General features: G+C 44.9%; 1 protein-coding gene across 2 annotated transcripts in view; it reads left to right on the top strand.

Moving 5' to 3' along the window:
• The window catches only part of lyplal1 (lysophospholipase like 1), a 33236-nt gene extending 31735 nt beyond the window's left edge, over positions 1 to 1501 (top strand). For both annotated transcript variants that reach the window (XM_055903420.1, XM_055903419.1), the window contains 2 exons: positions 565 to 680; positions 967 to 1501. In XM_055903420.1, the coding sequence (XP_055759395.1) occupies positions 565 to 680; positions 967 to 1218 (368 nt within the window). In that variant the 3' untranslated portion in view covers positions 1219 to 1501. The remainder of the gene's footprint in view (positions 1 to 564; positions 681 to 966) is intronic.
• Positions 1502 to 14275: the final 12774 nt, after the last annotated feature.

The following is a 14275-nucleotide window of genomic DNA, read 5'->3' as shown; positions in this document are numbered from 1 at the left end:
AGATAACACTTTTTTCCCCCAAAGAGTATAGCCGGTGAAGTAAAGAAAGAAACAGAATCTCATGGACAAATGTTTTATTCGTTGGGCAAAGCGTGTGAACTCCCCCTTCCCTCCATATCTCCATTCTTCCCCCTCTGACAGGATGATGGGTACTTTCACACTTTCCCAGATGTGCCCAGATGTGAGATTAAGGACGGACTCGTGAACGGATGCCGACTCCTGAGGAGCGAAAAGCTGATGATGTGGAACTAAGGAGTCTGTTTCATTTTAATGTTTTTTCTTTTCTTTCTCAGTTAGAGGCAGAGTATTTTCCACTTCGGACAGCTTAAACTGCCAGGATGGCTTAAACTACTGTTACTCATACATAATAATAAATGAATATATTTATTATTATGTTCCTACCTTATATTATTCCCAGTATGCACAGTTGAGAAATGTGATTTTCCTGGGAAAAGCACTTTGGGTACAATATTCAATACACATTTTCAGTGAATACCTGCACAAAGAGGCCTAATTGACCCAGTACAATGACATGTTCTGTTTTGTCTTGTTCCTCGTCCAAAGGGGGTTTCTCTATGGGCGGAGCTATGGCCCTCCACCTAGCGTGCCGTTATCACCCTGACGTAGCAGGAGTCTTTGTTCTGTCCAGCTTTCTCAACAAGGACTCTGTAGTATATCAGGTAAGGCAGGTTGTCACTGGTACAATGTCTACTAAAATGTCCAGACAATATTCCAAATCTTGAATAGAGCGCCAGAAAACTACAACGACCTGCTAAACCGTCGTTTGAATGACAGATGGTGGTAGAGAAATATTGGTGTATTGATGTAGTGTCCCAATTCAAAGATGCTCCATGTCACATCCAAGATCTTGCATTTATCAGGAGTTTGCTGCACTTGGTTCTGACAGAGATATTAGTGTGCTAGTAAGCAGTCTAGAAGTGTCTGACTGACTTCTCCCCCTGCTAGGCTGTGGAGGAGCGGGCAAGGGCGGGGAGCCCCCTCCCAGAGCTATTCCAGGGCCATGGGACAGGAGACGAGTTGGTGTTCCATAAGTGGGGAGAAGAAACTACGGCCCTGCTGAAGAAGGCTGGGATGACGACCACCTTCCACTCGTTCCCAGGCCTCCAGCACCAGCTCTCCCGGCCAGAGATTGAGCTACTGCGCTCCTGGATCCTCACCAAGCTGCTCCCGGACAGTCTAGACGCCAGTGGGCAGTGACCAGTCAGCCCCACACCACTAAACAGACACATTAACAACACGTTAATAACACGTTCACACTATTGAGCTGATTTAAACTGAGCCAAACCAAACGGTACTGCGCTGGCCTGGTAAAGCATTGCCCATAGTTTCTGGAACAAAGCTGGAAAAGCGAGCCAGTACAGTTCAGGTCGGTACTATAGTGTGAAAATGATATTAACGTGCTGAGTGGGCTGTGGACCACCTCCTCACAACCTCTTTGGGAACACAATACCGTAAATAAAAAAAAAAAATGAACTGTCAATTATTTTTTTTATTTTTTTTTGGCTTGGACACTGTCCGTTGTGCTTGCTTAGTGTACTCAACAGCTGTGTGGTTCCCTTCAAAAGAGAACATGTGATAGTTGAGTGTGCTTATAATCACTCCCTCTGCACTACTGCAGTCTCCACTCTTAACGCTTCAGCCTCGTCTGTCTATCTCTGATAGGATAATGGGAGCGTGCTCTGCCTCCACCCCTATAGTCTAACTAACACTAGAGTCAAATTAGTACTGTTGCTGTAGAGAGAACGGGAATTGTTTAGTCAATCTTTCTCTCGCTCGCTCTGTTTTTTTTTTTATACACCGTTATCGTTGTGCGCTGGGAAATGTGTTGAACATGTGTGGAGGGAGCGGAGGTCTGTTCTGTTTGCTCAGTAGTTCTGCTCCGTAGCCCACGTCGCCTCATTGATGGTTATTGGGAGGAAGCAGTTAGCTGTTCTTCCCTTCTTCCTACCTGCAGCCTCTCTCTCGGCGTTGTGCTCCAGGTAGTCCGGATGTTGGGCTGCTTTCACTGGTGTAGGGCTGCAGGCCAGGGTCAGAACACAGGGAGATCATGAGTGAGCAGTAGTAACACTTAGGTGCCAAACATAATGAGTTATGGAAATGATTGTATAGCCCTGGCTGTAAATGAACCGTCTGTCAACATCAGCAGTCACCCTTCAGACAATACTTTGAATTCTGATTTTTGAAATTGTAACCACAAACCTTTTAAAATTAACATTATTTTAATGAGTTTATTATATATTTGTGGTTTACATGATATAGCCTATAACAAATCAGCAACTTTTTAGACATGAGTATGGTGGGGGCCTTCCGGGTGGCGCAGTGGTCTAAGGCTGTGCCACCAGAGATTCTGGGTTCTAGCCCAGGCTCTGTCGCAGCCGGCCGTGGCTGGGAGGTCCATGGGGCGGAGGGGATATCCTTGTCTCATCGCGCACTAGCGACTCCTGTGGCGGGCCGGGCGCAGTGCACGCTGACCAGGTCGCCAGGTGTACGGCGTTTCCTCCGACACATTGGTGCGGCTGGCTTCCGGGTTGGATGTGCGTTGTTTCAAGAAGCAGTGTGGCTTGGTTGGGTTGTGTTTCGGAGGACGCATGGCTCTCGACCTTCCCCTCTCCCGAGTCCGTACGGGAGTTGCAGCGATGAAACAAGACTGTAACTACTACCAATTGGATACCGCGAAATTGGGGACAAAAAAATAAAAGACATGAATACGGTATGAAAAAATGATAGCTGCTCAGTTGAACCAGCTAGAGAATGTAACATGGTCCCCCTACACACAAGAACACCAAACCAAAACATATCTCACTGCAAAGGAAAATGCACGTTAAAGAAAATGCACGTTTATTACTTCACATCCGTGCATGCTTTCATTCCAACATATAAACTGTATGTCCAAAATGCTTTGGCAGTGTTAGCAGCTGTTTTTACAGTAGCAGTAAGGCTATTCAAATTCAGCTGGAAGTTGGCCTTGACACCATCCACCATTTAGGAAGCGTTCACCTCCAGCATCTGTTTCATCAACGTGTGTCAACACTGATCAACGTCTCTGTGCTCCCACTATACTCTCCACTTTCTAATCACCCAACAAATCATGTGCAAAGTTTATTTGTCAATCATGTTCTCTCCCCCTTTTTCTAGCTCTAGGATTCTATTCTTTCTCTGTCTCTCTCCTTCAACTGGAGAGGATGGAAACGTGAGTATCAGGTGAACTCGGATTAGGCAACAATGTTGAGATCATTCTTAGTGGTTTGGCGGGGCTGGGATGGGGGGCTGAGAAAGGGAGAAGAGAATGGGGAGGTGGAAGATGGGGGTGCGCTCAGGGCCTCAGCCCATGTCGAGGGGAAGGGAGAGAAAGAAGAGTCGAGAGGGTGGGAGGTGCGGCCAAAGCAAACAGACTGAGCTCTGAATTTTTCTCTGTCCCTGATCGCTGATTACTTCCAGCTATGTGTGAAAGAATGCTACTGTTGAGCGGCCAGCAGTTCTCCTCCCCTACACCGACTGGCACACTCCCCTTCTCTTGTATGCCTCCTTAGCCATCGCTCCTTACTCGCTCCCTCCCTCCACGCCCCCACACTTTCGCTCTTTTTCTACCTCTCGTCCCCTGGTCAGTGAGAGGCCCGGGCTGTAGCCTATTGCCATCCAGGCGTTTTATGATTTAATGGTGGGAATAGATGTAGGTAATGAAGGAGGCCATGAGCGGTCTACTCCTCTCTAAGCGAGGTGAAGAAACAAGTGTTTGTCGACGGCTCTAAAAACGCTGCATTTCGAAACAAGGAGGATACAGCCTTCACTTTAACAACCCTTTTACACTGTAAAAGTCCTCTCAACACTCCTTAACCAATACCCTACTTTTCACCACTAATTGGCGTATGATATGCCACTACAACTCCCGTCACTGTTTTTGAGGCTCCTACAATACTAGCGGATCGTAATTACATAGCCACCCTAACTTGTATCTTGCCCCTTAGCCCGTCTCACTCCTCTCTCACTGGCATTTCTAACTTCACCCTTCTTTTCTCCACCTTCCCTTCTCTTTGCTTTCTTGTTCTCTCTTTTCCTGAGATATTCCCCCTTCCTCTCCTCCTCCTCTAAAGTCCGTCCCCTGTCGGCTCAGATGATAATCTGCTTCACGGTGCATGTGTCAGGGGGAAGGAATGCTAATCTGGAAGAGTTGCGGACTGCGAAGTCGGGGCTTTTTTGGCTGCCAGTTTCCACTGTGCACTACTTTCCATGTTGACCTGCTCCAGAGTGGCCAGGCTACAGCAGGAGGAATTCCCGGCTGAGGGAGCCGAGATGTTGAAAGATTCCAGATCACTCATCTGGTCACCCCCACCAGTTAGAGGTCACCACTCAATTGGTCTATCGCAACGCTTGACCGTCCGTCGTTGATTTATAATTAGATACTGTGGATTCCAATCCAGTATTAAATGATTTGTGGACTAGGGATTAGATTATTGTTGTAGTGTCTAATATATTCTTCTAACATTTGTTTTGTACAGTGTGCCAGCCAAATTAATTAGGAAATGTGTGAGCAAGAGTGCCAAAATGTAATTGTATACTCATTTTATTCCAATAGCCCATTTATTGCAGATTCGGATTTATAAATAGTCTGAATTGAAGAATAGGGTCTAATTTGAGTTAATGTTACTTTCTAGAAAAACTGTTCCGACTAGCAAAAATAAGTTCTGAACTGGTTTGACCCCCAGAAAAATGCTGGTTCCTTTCTGTTCCTTTTTTAAACCTGTGAAATAAACTGTTTTTTACATTTATTTCATTAAATTACTTCACCAATCAGTGTGGGTAGAGCAGGCAAGCTAGTTGTTTACAAGCATGATGGAATGACATGTGTAGCCTATGGCGCAAGATGCGACTGACATTTTGCAGAGGGTTGAGGAGGCTTGAAGCGCTGGGCATCTTATGACATGCACTATCTGAATTAGGTCCACAGAATTATACTGTACCTAGGAGGGGCGGCTTCTATGGAGAAACTTTGAATGTCCTTTGAGCTAGCTAGCTAACAAGCTTGTGTGTGCAGAGCGGCACCAGAATTAAAAACATCTTACCTTTTTGTAGTCAATAAATCCAACTTGAAATGTGATAACGTCTGTTTGTAACGTCAGTACAGTAGCCTATGCTTCGGAGGGAGAAGGTGCAGGTAGCCTAAACACACACACACTGGTAAAGATTTTCAGCTTGCAGGCAGACACTGGAATATGTTTCTGAGTGACAGAGTGAGGGCTTTGCATTTGGGCTTTGTTGCATTATTTTGTGTGGCTAGAAAAAAATGCCTGGAACGTAAAATAATGTTATTAACCGGTTCCCATGCTTTTACAATAACAGTTCTGTTCTGGAACAGTATGAATCACTTTTGTTCCCGGTTCCATTTCTGTTCCTTGTTATTTTCAGGTTTTTGGTTCTGTTCCCTCAACCAGTTCCAACCCTTGCTTTATGGGCGCTCTTTATCCCAGATCAAGTCCCATTGAGTTTTTTAGTTTCAAACCAGAGTTGTTTTTTATTAACCTTTATTATGTCTTTAACTACACACACTCTGGCTACCTGATGTCCTGCCCTGACCTCTCCCTTTAACCTTTGACCTTTCCTCTTTCTGTGCTTTGAATACATCCTCTGTGCCCGTGAGACCACGGTCAGAACACGGCCATGGAGAAGGGAGGCAGGTCCTATGTAAAAAGAGTTTACAGCTTTAGCTCTCCTCTCTTCGATCTGACGACCCAATCAATGGAGCAGAACTGTAGCCTCTGTGCTTCCAGGAGGAGAGGCATTGTGCTGTGTCTGTTCTCCCCCCCAGAAGAACTGGACCTGGCTTTTACAAGAGGCTGGAGCTGGGCTCCGGACAGAGATGTCACTGGGGCTGCAGCCAGGGCCGATGGTGATGATGATCTCCCCACTCTGAAGAAAGTTTGAGGTAAAGTGCAGGTGATTTACACGGAGAATACCAAACATTAGGAACACCTTTCTAATATTCCGTTGGGGTCATGGACTCTACAAGATGTTCAAAAGCGTACCCAAGGGATGCTGACCCATGTTCACTCCAGCTCTCCTTTGGGTGGTGGAACATTCTTGATTAACAGTGGAAACTATTGAGTGTGAAAAACCCAGTAGCATTGCAGTTCTTTTTGATATATAATATGTTTATTTTCCAATAGAAAAAGAGGACAAAACAAAACTTAACTCACATACGAAATAAAAATCCTATTAGGTGGTACATATTATAAGACAGCATATAGTCATTCCAAGCAGTGTAGTTAAATCAAAAATAAATATTGAGTGTAGTACAGCACAGAGTAGCAGCAGATCATCAACCCAGTTATGAAGGGGGAATAGACCATTTATCCCGTATCAGCTGCCATATTTAGTAAAACATTGGACTTCTATTGGAGGTATTGTATTTTTTCCATTAGCATTACATATCCTAAATCCAATCATCCTATTTTTTTTTCAACTTAATTGAGGAAAATAAGAACAATCCAAAATGTATTTTTGATACTGTCGCAAAGCTAACTAAAAAGCAGCATTCCCCAAGTGAGGATGGCTTTCACTTCAGCAGCGATAAATTCATGAACTTCTTTGACGTAAAGATCATGATCATTAGAAAGCAAATTACGGACTCCTCTTTAAATCTGCGTATTCCTCCAAAGCTCAGTTGTCCTGAGTCTGCACAACTCTGCCAGGACCTAGGATCAAGGGAGACACTCAAGTTTTTAAAAACTGTATCTCTTCACACATTGATGAAAATAACCATGGCCTCTAAACCTTGCATACTGGACCCTATTCTAACTAAACTACTGAAAGAGCTGCTTCCTGTGCTTGGCCCTCCTATGATGAACATAATATATGGCTCTCTATCCACCGGATGTGTACCAAACTCACTAAAAGTGGCAGTAATAAAGCCTCTCTTGAAAACGCCAAACCTTGACCCAGAAAATATAAAAAACGATCGGCCTATATTGAATCTCCCATTCCTCTCAAAAATGTTAGAAAAAGCTGTTGCACGGCAACTCACTGCCATCCTGAAGACAAACAATGTATACGAAATGCTTCAGTATGGTTTTAGACCCCATCATAGCACTGAGACTGCACTTGTGAAGGTGGTAAATTACCTTTTAATGGCGTCAGACCGAGGCTCTGCATCTGTCCTCGTGCTCCTAGACCTTAGTGCTCAAATTAAACTGTGAAGGACCTCTGCGTTACTCTGGACACTGATCTCTCTTTTGACGAACATATCAAAACTGTTTCAAGGACAGCTTTTTTCCATCTACGTAACATTGCAAAAATATGAAACTTTCTGTCCAAAAATAATGCAGAAATATTTAGCCATGCTTTTGTCACTTCTAGGTTAGACTACAGCAATGCTCTACTTTCCAGCTACCTGAATAAAGCACTAAATAAACTTCAGTTAGTGTTGAACACGGCTGCTAGAATCTTGACTAGAACCAAAAAATGTGATCATATTACTCCAATGCTAGCCGGAGTAATAAGGCAAGGGCTGGGCTGATTTCAAGGTTTTACTGCTAACCTACAAAGCATTACATGGGCTTGCTCCTACCTATCTTTCCGATTTGGTCCTGCCATACATACCTACACATACGCTTCGGTCACAAGACGCAGGGCTCCTTACTGTCCCTAGAATTTCTAATCAAACAGCAGGAGGGAGGGCTTTCTCCTATAGAGCTCAATTTTTATGGAATGGTCTGCATATCCATGTGAGAGAAGCAGACTCGGTATCGACCTTTAAGTCTATATTGAAGACTCATCTCTTCAGTAGGTCCTATGATTGAGTCTGGCCCAGGAGTATGAAGGTGAACGGAAAGGCACTGGAGCAACAAACCGCCCTTGCTGTCTCTGCCTGGCTGGTTCCCCTCTCTCCACTGGGATTCTCTGCCTCAAACCCTATTACAGGGGGTGAGTCACTGACTTACTGGTGCTCTTCCATGACGTCCCTAGGAGGGGTGCGTAACTTGAGTGGGTTGAGTCACTGACGTGATCTTCCTGTTCGGGTTGGCTCCCCCCCTTGGGTTGTGCCGTGGGGAAGATCTTTGTGGGCTATAGTCGGTCTTGTCTCAGGATGGTAAGGTGGTGGTTGAAGACATCCCTCTCGTGGTGTGGGGGCTGTGCTTCGGGAAAGTGGGTGGGGTTATATCCTTCCTGTTTGGCCCTGTCCGGGGGTATCATCGGATGGGGCCACAGTGTCTCCTGACCCCTCCTGTCTCAGCCTCCAGTATTTATGCTGCAGTAGTTTGTGTCGGGGGGCTAGGGTCAGTTTGTTATATCTGGAGTACTCCTCCTGTCTTATCCGGTGTCCTGTGTGAATTTAAGTATGCGCTCTCTATTTTCTCTCTCTTTCTTTCTCTCTCTCGGAGGACCTGAGCCCTAGGACCATGCCTCAGGACTACCTGGCATGATGACTCCTTGCTGTCCCCAGTCCACCTGGTCGTGCTGCTGCTCCAGTTTCAACTGTTCTGCCTGCGGCTATGGAACTCTGACCTGTTCACCGGACGTGCTACCTGTCCCAGACCTGCTGTTTTCAACTCTCTAGAGACAGCAGGAGCGGTAGAAATACTCTGAATGATTAGCTATGAAAAGCCAACTGACATTTATTCCTGAGGTGCTGACCTGTTGCACCCTCTACAACCACTGTGATTATTATTTTTTGACCCTGATGGTCATCTATGAACATTTGAACATCTTGGCCATGTTCTGTTATAATTCCCACCCGGCACAGCCAGAAGAGGACTGGCCACCCCTCATAGCCTGGTTCCTATCTAGGTGTCTTCCTGGGTTCTGGCCTTTCTAGGGAGTTTTTCTGAGCCACTGTGCTTCTACACCTTCATTGCTTGCTGTTTGGGGTTTTAGGCTGGGTTTCTGTGACATCAGCTGATGTAAGAAGGGCTTTATAAATACATTTGATTGATTGATTTCAAAGTTACATTTCCAAAATTGCAATATAAGCCTTTTGGCTAATAGAGCACAAAGAGAAACAGCCTTCCCTTCCTGGTTATTCCCATCAACTGTACCAAACAACGATCAATTGGTCTGGGGCTATAACTCTATCAAAGGCTTTAGATAAGTTATCAAAAATGAGAGCCCAGTAAGCATGTAACTTAAGACATGTCCAAAATAAGTGTGTCAAAGTCTCCTCATCCTGCTTGCACCTCTCACACAGTGGTGAGTAATGTAACCTGTGTATCACCTTAAACTGTACAAGGTTGTGTCTGGTATTCACTGAACTGTGGCTTATATTCCTGAGAGCTTCTACCCAGTCCTCATCTGAGAGCTTCTACCCAGTCCTCATCTGAGAGCTTCTACCCAGTCCTCATCTGAGAGCTTCTACCCAGTCCTCATCTGAGAGCTTCTACCCAGTCCTCATCTGAGAGCTTCTACCCAGTCCTCATCTGAGAGCTTCTACCCAGTCCTCATCTGAGAGCTTCTACCCAGTCCTCATCTGAGAGCTTCTACCCAGTCCCCATCTGAGAGCTTTTACCCAGTCCCCATCTGAGAGCTTTTACCCAGTCCCCATCTGAGAGCTTCTACCCAGTCCCCATCTGAGAGCTTCTACCCAGTCCCCATCTGAGAGCTTCTACCCAGTCCTCATCTGAGAGCTTCTACCCAGTCCTCATCTGAGAGCTTCTACCCAGTCCTCATCTGATAGCTTCTACCCAGTCCTCATCTGAGATTTCTGAACTAAGTTCTTGTTCCAAAGCCCTTTTAATAGTGTCTGTGGATACCCTTATGTGGGCCTGTAGCACATCATACAGTCTAGAGACCGACCCTTTTGAATGGGGTTTGGATCAGGCTATCTAATGTAGGATTATTTGGCTAAATGCCATACTGTGGGATATGTGTCCTTAAGAAATTCTTGATTTGGATGTATCTGAAAAAATGTGTTGTTGGCATGTTGAACTTACCCTTAATTGTTGAAATGAAGCTAACTGACCATCATTGTATACGTTACCAATTGTTGTGAGCCCCTTCTCCCTCCACTGTGAAAACACCACATCAATCCAATGCAGCATGAAAAGCAATATTTCAGGCAAATTGAGCTGTCAATGTATGCATTGGGTATGTTAAGAAAAGACGTAATCTGTTTCCAGATCCTAAGAGTGTGACATAAATGGCTTTTTTCACACACCTGGGCTATTAACAAGTGCAGGGAGCGAGGAGCATCGACAGGAGGACTGCTCAATCATAAACCTTGAAGGCATATCATTCTGACGGAAACCAGGTAAACTTTCCCTCCAGAAACGCACAATGTTCAGATTGGCAGCCCAATAATACAGTTTAAAGTGAGGAAGGCCAAAACCCCCCTCTATCTTGTACTTGCATGAAAGCTTCTTTGGAATTCTGGCTGCCTTATCCCATAAAAATGAAATTACTATTCAATCTAGTTTCTTAAAATAGCTTTGTGGTATTGGAAGAGGTAATGAAACCTGGGTAGGACAACCATTTTAATAGCATTTATACGACCAACCAAGGAAATAGGCAGAGTATTCCAAAAATCGATACTTTGTTTAAGCTGATCAATTTTCATGTCCCAATTCGTTTTCAATAGCTGATCAACGCCAAGGCTTGTGAACTTGTCCATCACAGTTCTAAATGGGTAGATTGCAGAAATTGCATATCCACAGGCCGTGATATCGGCATCAGTTCGCTTTTTTGCGAGTTTATCTTGTAACCAAAGAAGGAGCCAAATGTATTTATCAAGTTAAGTAAGGGGGAAATAGAAGTTTTAGGCTTGGATGAGGACAAAAGAACATTGTCTGTATAGAGGGAGATTTTGTCTTTTATCTTAACGGGAGCTATATCAGCACGTACACAAATGAGAGTGGCTATAGCGAAGAGAGCAGGCCAAATAGGGCACCCCTGTCGACAGCCTTTAAACAGGCGGAATGACTGCGACTTCTCCTGATTGGTTACCACGGATGCCATTGGGTGTGCATAAATAATTCTTATCCAATTAATAGATTCCTTTCCAAACCCGAAATGCTTCAGAACCAACTTCATATACTTCCACTCAATCTGCCTTCTCTGCATCAAGAGCACTGCTTCAACTTTATGATCATGATACTGTGGTATCCCGGGAGGTCTACCCCGGGGGTTGGTGATAGAGGGGAGGTACGTACCGTATTTGGCCACTTAGCCGGCTGACACAACAGTTCTGTATCCTCAGCCAGTCCTGATCCCTCGACTGTCACCTTAAATCGAGCTGGGAAGAAGAATCCATATCGGGTGTTGGCCGCCCTGCATTTCTTGCGCAACTCATCATACTCTTTCCGTTGGTTCCTCACCTCCAAAGAAAGATCTGGGTAGACAGACACCCTGGCTCTGTTGTAGTTAAGGGGGAACTTTTAACCAGCCAGCTTGAGGATGAGGTCCCTGGTCTGGGGATTGTGCAGCCGTGCAATGAATGGCCTTGGTGGCGCGCCTGTGATCTGTGTGCGCCATCGATCAGGATGGGCCGTTTTGAAGCTTCACTCCCCAGAAAGATCGGTATCAGCTCCGATACAAATTCAGTGGGTTTCCATTTCTCAGTGTCCTCCTGGATCCCAAATATTCGGATGTTCGGGCGTCTTGAATGCGATTCGAGCGTTTCCAGTCGGGCTTTCAGTGTTTTGTTGTCATTTTTGAACGTTGTGCACTGTTTCTCAATGTCCTGTAGCCTGGCCTCGTGATCAGTTGTCGTCTGCTCGACCTCATGCACCCGTGGTTGCCTTCACAGTTTCAGACAAAGTCCCAATACTCTTTGAGATATCAGCCAACCTTGTGTCCACCTTCTTGCCGAGTGAGTTTATAGCAGCCAGTAGGTCACTTTGAGTAGGTTCTGTGGGGAGCTAGTATCTTCAGCTAACTCCTCGTGGGTCGGTGATGTTGACGTTGGTTTGTTTTCTGCCTCATCCAAATGATCTTGTTTAGCGCCCCCTTTTTTGATGCCTTTTCCTTTTGCCAGACAATGTTTGAAGTTATATGTGGTGAAAGATTAAAATAAATATGATTTTGTTTCAAAATTGAGCAGATCTCTAACAAAACACGTCTATTCCATAGCACGCTCTCTAGCGCCCCCCGCGTTGCAGTTCTTGACATAAACCGGTGCGCCTGGCACCTAATACCATACTCCATTCAAAGGCACTTAAATATTTTGTCTTGCCCATTCACCCTTTGAATGGCACACACACAATCCATGTCTCAATTGTCTCAAGGCTTAAAAATCATTCATTAACCCGTCTCCTCCCCTTCATCTACACTGATTGAAGTGGATTTAACAAGTGACATCAATAAGCGATCATAGGATTCACCTGGTCAGTCTATGTAAGGGAAAGTGCAGGTGTTTTTAATCTTTTGTACACTCAGTGTATCTTATCACGTGCCTTTGCATATAGAGAGGATACTTTATTGTCAGTTTTGTGGACAACACACACTCAATTTCACTGTTCTCTCACCGCCCATCTCTCCTCGCGCACACACTCTCTCTCCCTCTCCTTTCATTTTGCTTCATTCACCCTCTAACTCGTATAACCTGCTGACGAAGTGAAGCAGTAGGATGCCCGAGAAATTGTTCGGAATCAGATGGCAACAGAATGCCGTGTAGTCAGTGATAATAATAGCTTGTGTGACTGGCAGACCACCCTGAAGTTCAAAGTATCCAGTGTTTACTTATTTCCATTTTGTTCTTTTTTAATGCCTTCCAAAAGGCATCATTGGCAGAGTTTAGTGAGAGGACATGAAAACATTATACCTCCTTTACCCCAGAGGCAGTACACAACCACTGGCATGGAGCCTCCATCCGGGCACTTCTCCATTGGTACGCACCCCAACATTACACCCCTACCCCCCCTGCCCCTCTCTATCTCCGGGGCACTTTTCCAACAAGAGATCATTAAGAGGCTTGTTTTAAGCTCATCAGAATTGTTTTAATTAAATGTGTCTGTTCATGTTGCTAAAGAAGGGGGTGTATGACCATTAACACAACATTAACAAGCCCTTAAAAACCAACTCAATACATTATGCATAAAGCTCTAGCCACATAAACAAGCTAACATTACTGTTTGGCAACATTAACATGAAGTTCCAGCAACAGTAAAATACTCCCAAATCGCAGAATGTTTACCACAGGGCCTTGGCGTTTGCACCGTTGCCGTCCATTCATGTATTTTGTACAATAATATGATGTTATATTTGATTAAATGATCGGTTAAATGATTTTTCTGTATTGGACTACTGAAATATTATGTGATTCCTTTGAATCAGATATATCTGCCCATAAAGAACATGCAGAGTTTGTAAAAATGGTACTAATAACAACAGAATAAGTGAGATCATTTTGACTTGTCAGCAGACCGTTCCTTTACAGGGTTTGACTCCCTTTCAAAGCTATGCTTCCCTACAAGACTATTCTTTGAAAGTATTAAAATGTAATGTTGGTGGTGTCACCCTTCAATTACCCAATTTGTATGCTCTCTAAGAAGGCTTGAATCTTTGTTTGATACACATGGCACATGATGAAATAGTCCAAGATGGCGTAGCAGTCGGATGTCTGTTTGTCTTTGTCTTATCCCGTGTCTTATCCTGTGTAAATAGTTGTTGTTTTTTCGTATATATTTTAATCTCACTTTCTATCTACGAACTAAATATGCTTTCCTGCAACCCGCCTCACCCAATGTGGTACGGATCTGCTATTTTTATTCCTTATAACTGGAACCTTCATCAGGAGCTAGCCAGCTAACTATCTACTAGCTATCAGTCTTTGTTAGCCACGGTTAGCGGTCTTCACCTTTAGCTCGGACACCAGCCAGCTTTAGCTCAACAATACCTACCGGTCTGCACAGCGCGATATCAACCCAGTTTATATCGGACTACTTCTCTCGACCACATTATCGGATTCCTGACGCAAGCTCTGGACCATTACACCAGATCATCGCAATCGAGTGGCTACTGTTAACTAATGCCTCTGTCCCGAAGCAAGCACCAGTTAGCCTTGAGCTAGCCTCGAGCTAGGCCCATACACCAGCTAACTACTTGGGCTACAATACCTCTTTTGCCAATTGGCCTGGACCCTTTATTGTCGACACGGAGCCCCGCCAATCCATCACGAGTGGTCTGCCGACGTAATTGTCCGATGTGGTTTCAACAGGCTTTTCCGTTGCGATGTCGCCGAAGACCCAAATGCTTGTCTCGGCCCGCTAGCTTTCTGAACGCTGTTGTCTCCCGCTCGCCTAGCGTAGTAGCGACTACCGAACGGCTCCCT

The sequence above is a fragment of the Salvelinus fontinalis genome, chromosome 38, assembly GCF_029448725.1.
Source record: "Salvelinus fontinalis isolate EN_2023a chromosome 38, ASM2944872v1, whole genome shotgun sequence".
Classification (NCBI taxonomy): Eukaryota; Metazoa; Chordata; class Actinopteri; order Salmoniformes; family Salmonidae; genus Salvelinus; species Salvelinus fontinalis.
The sequence above is the reverse complement of the archived record's forward strand: the minus strand, read 5'-3'. Positions and strand labels throughout refer to the sequence as shown.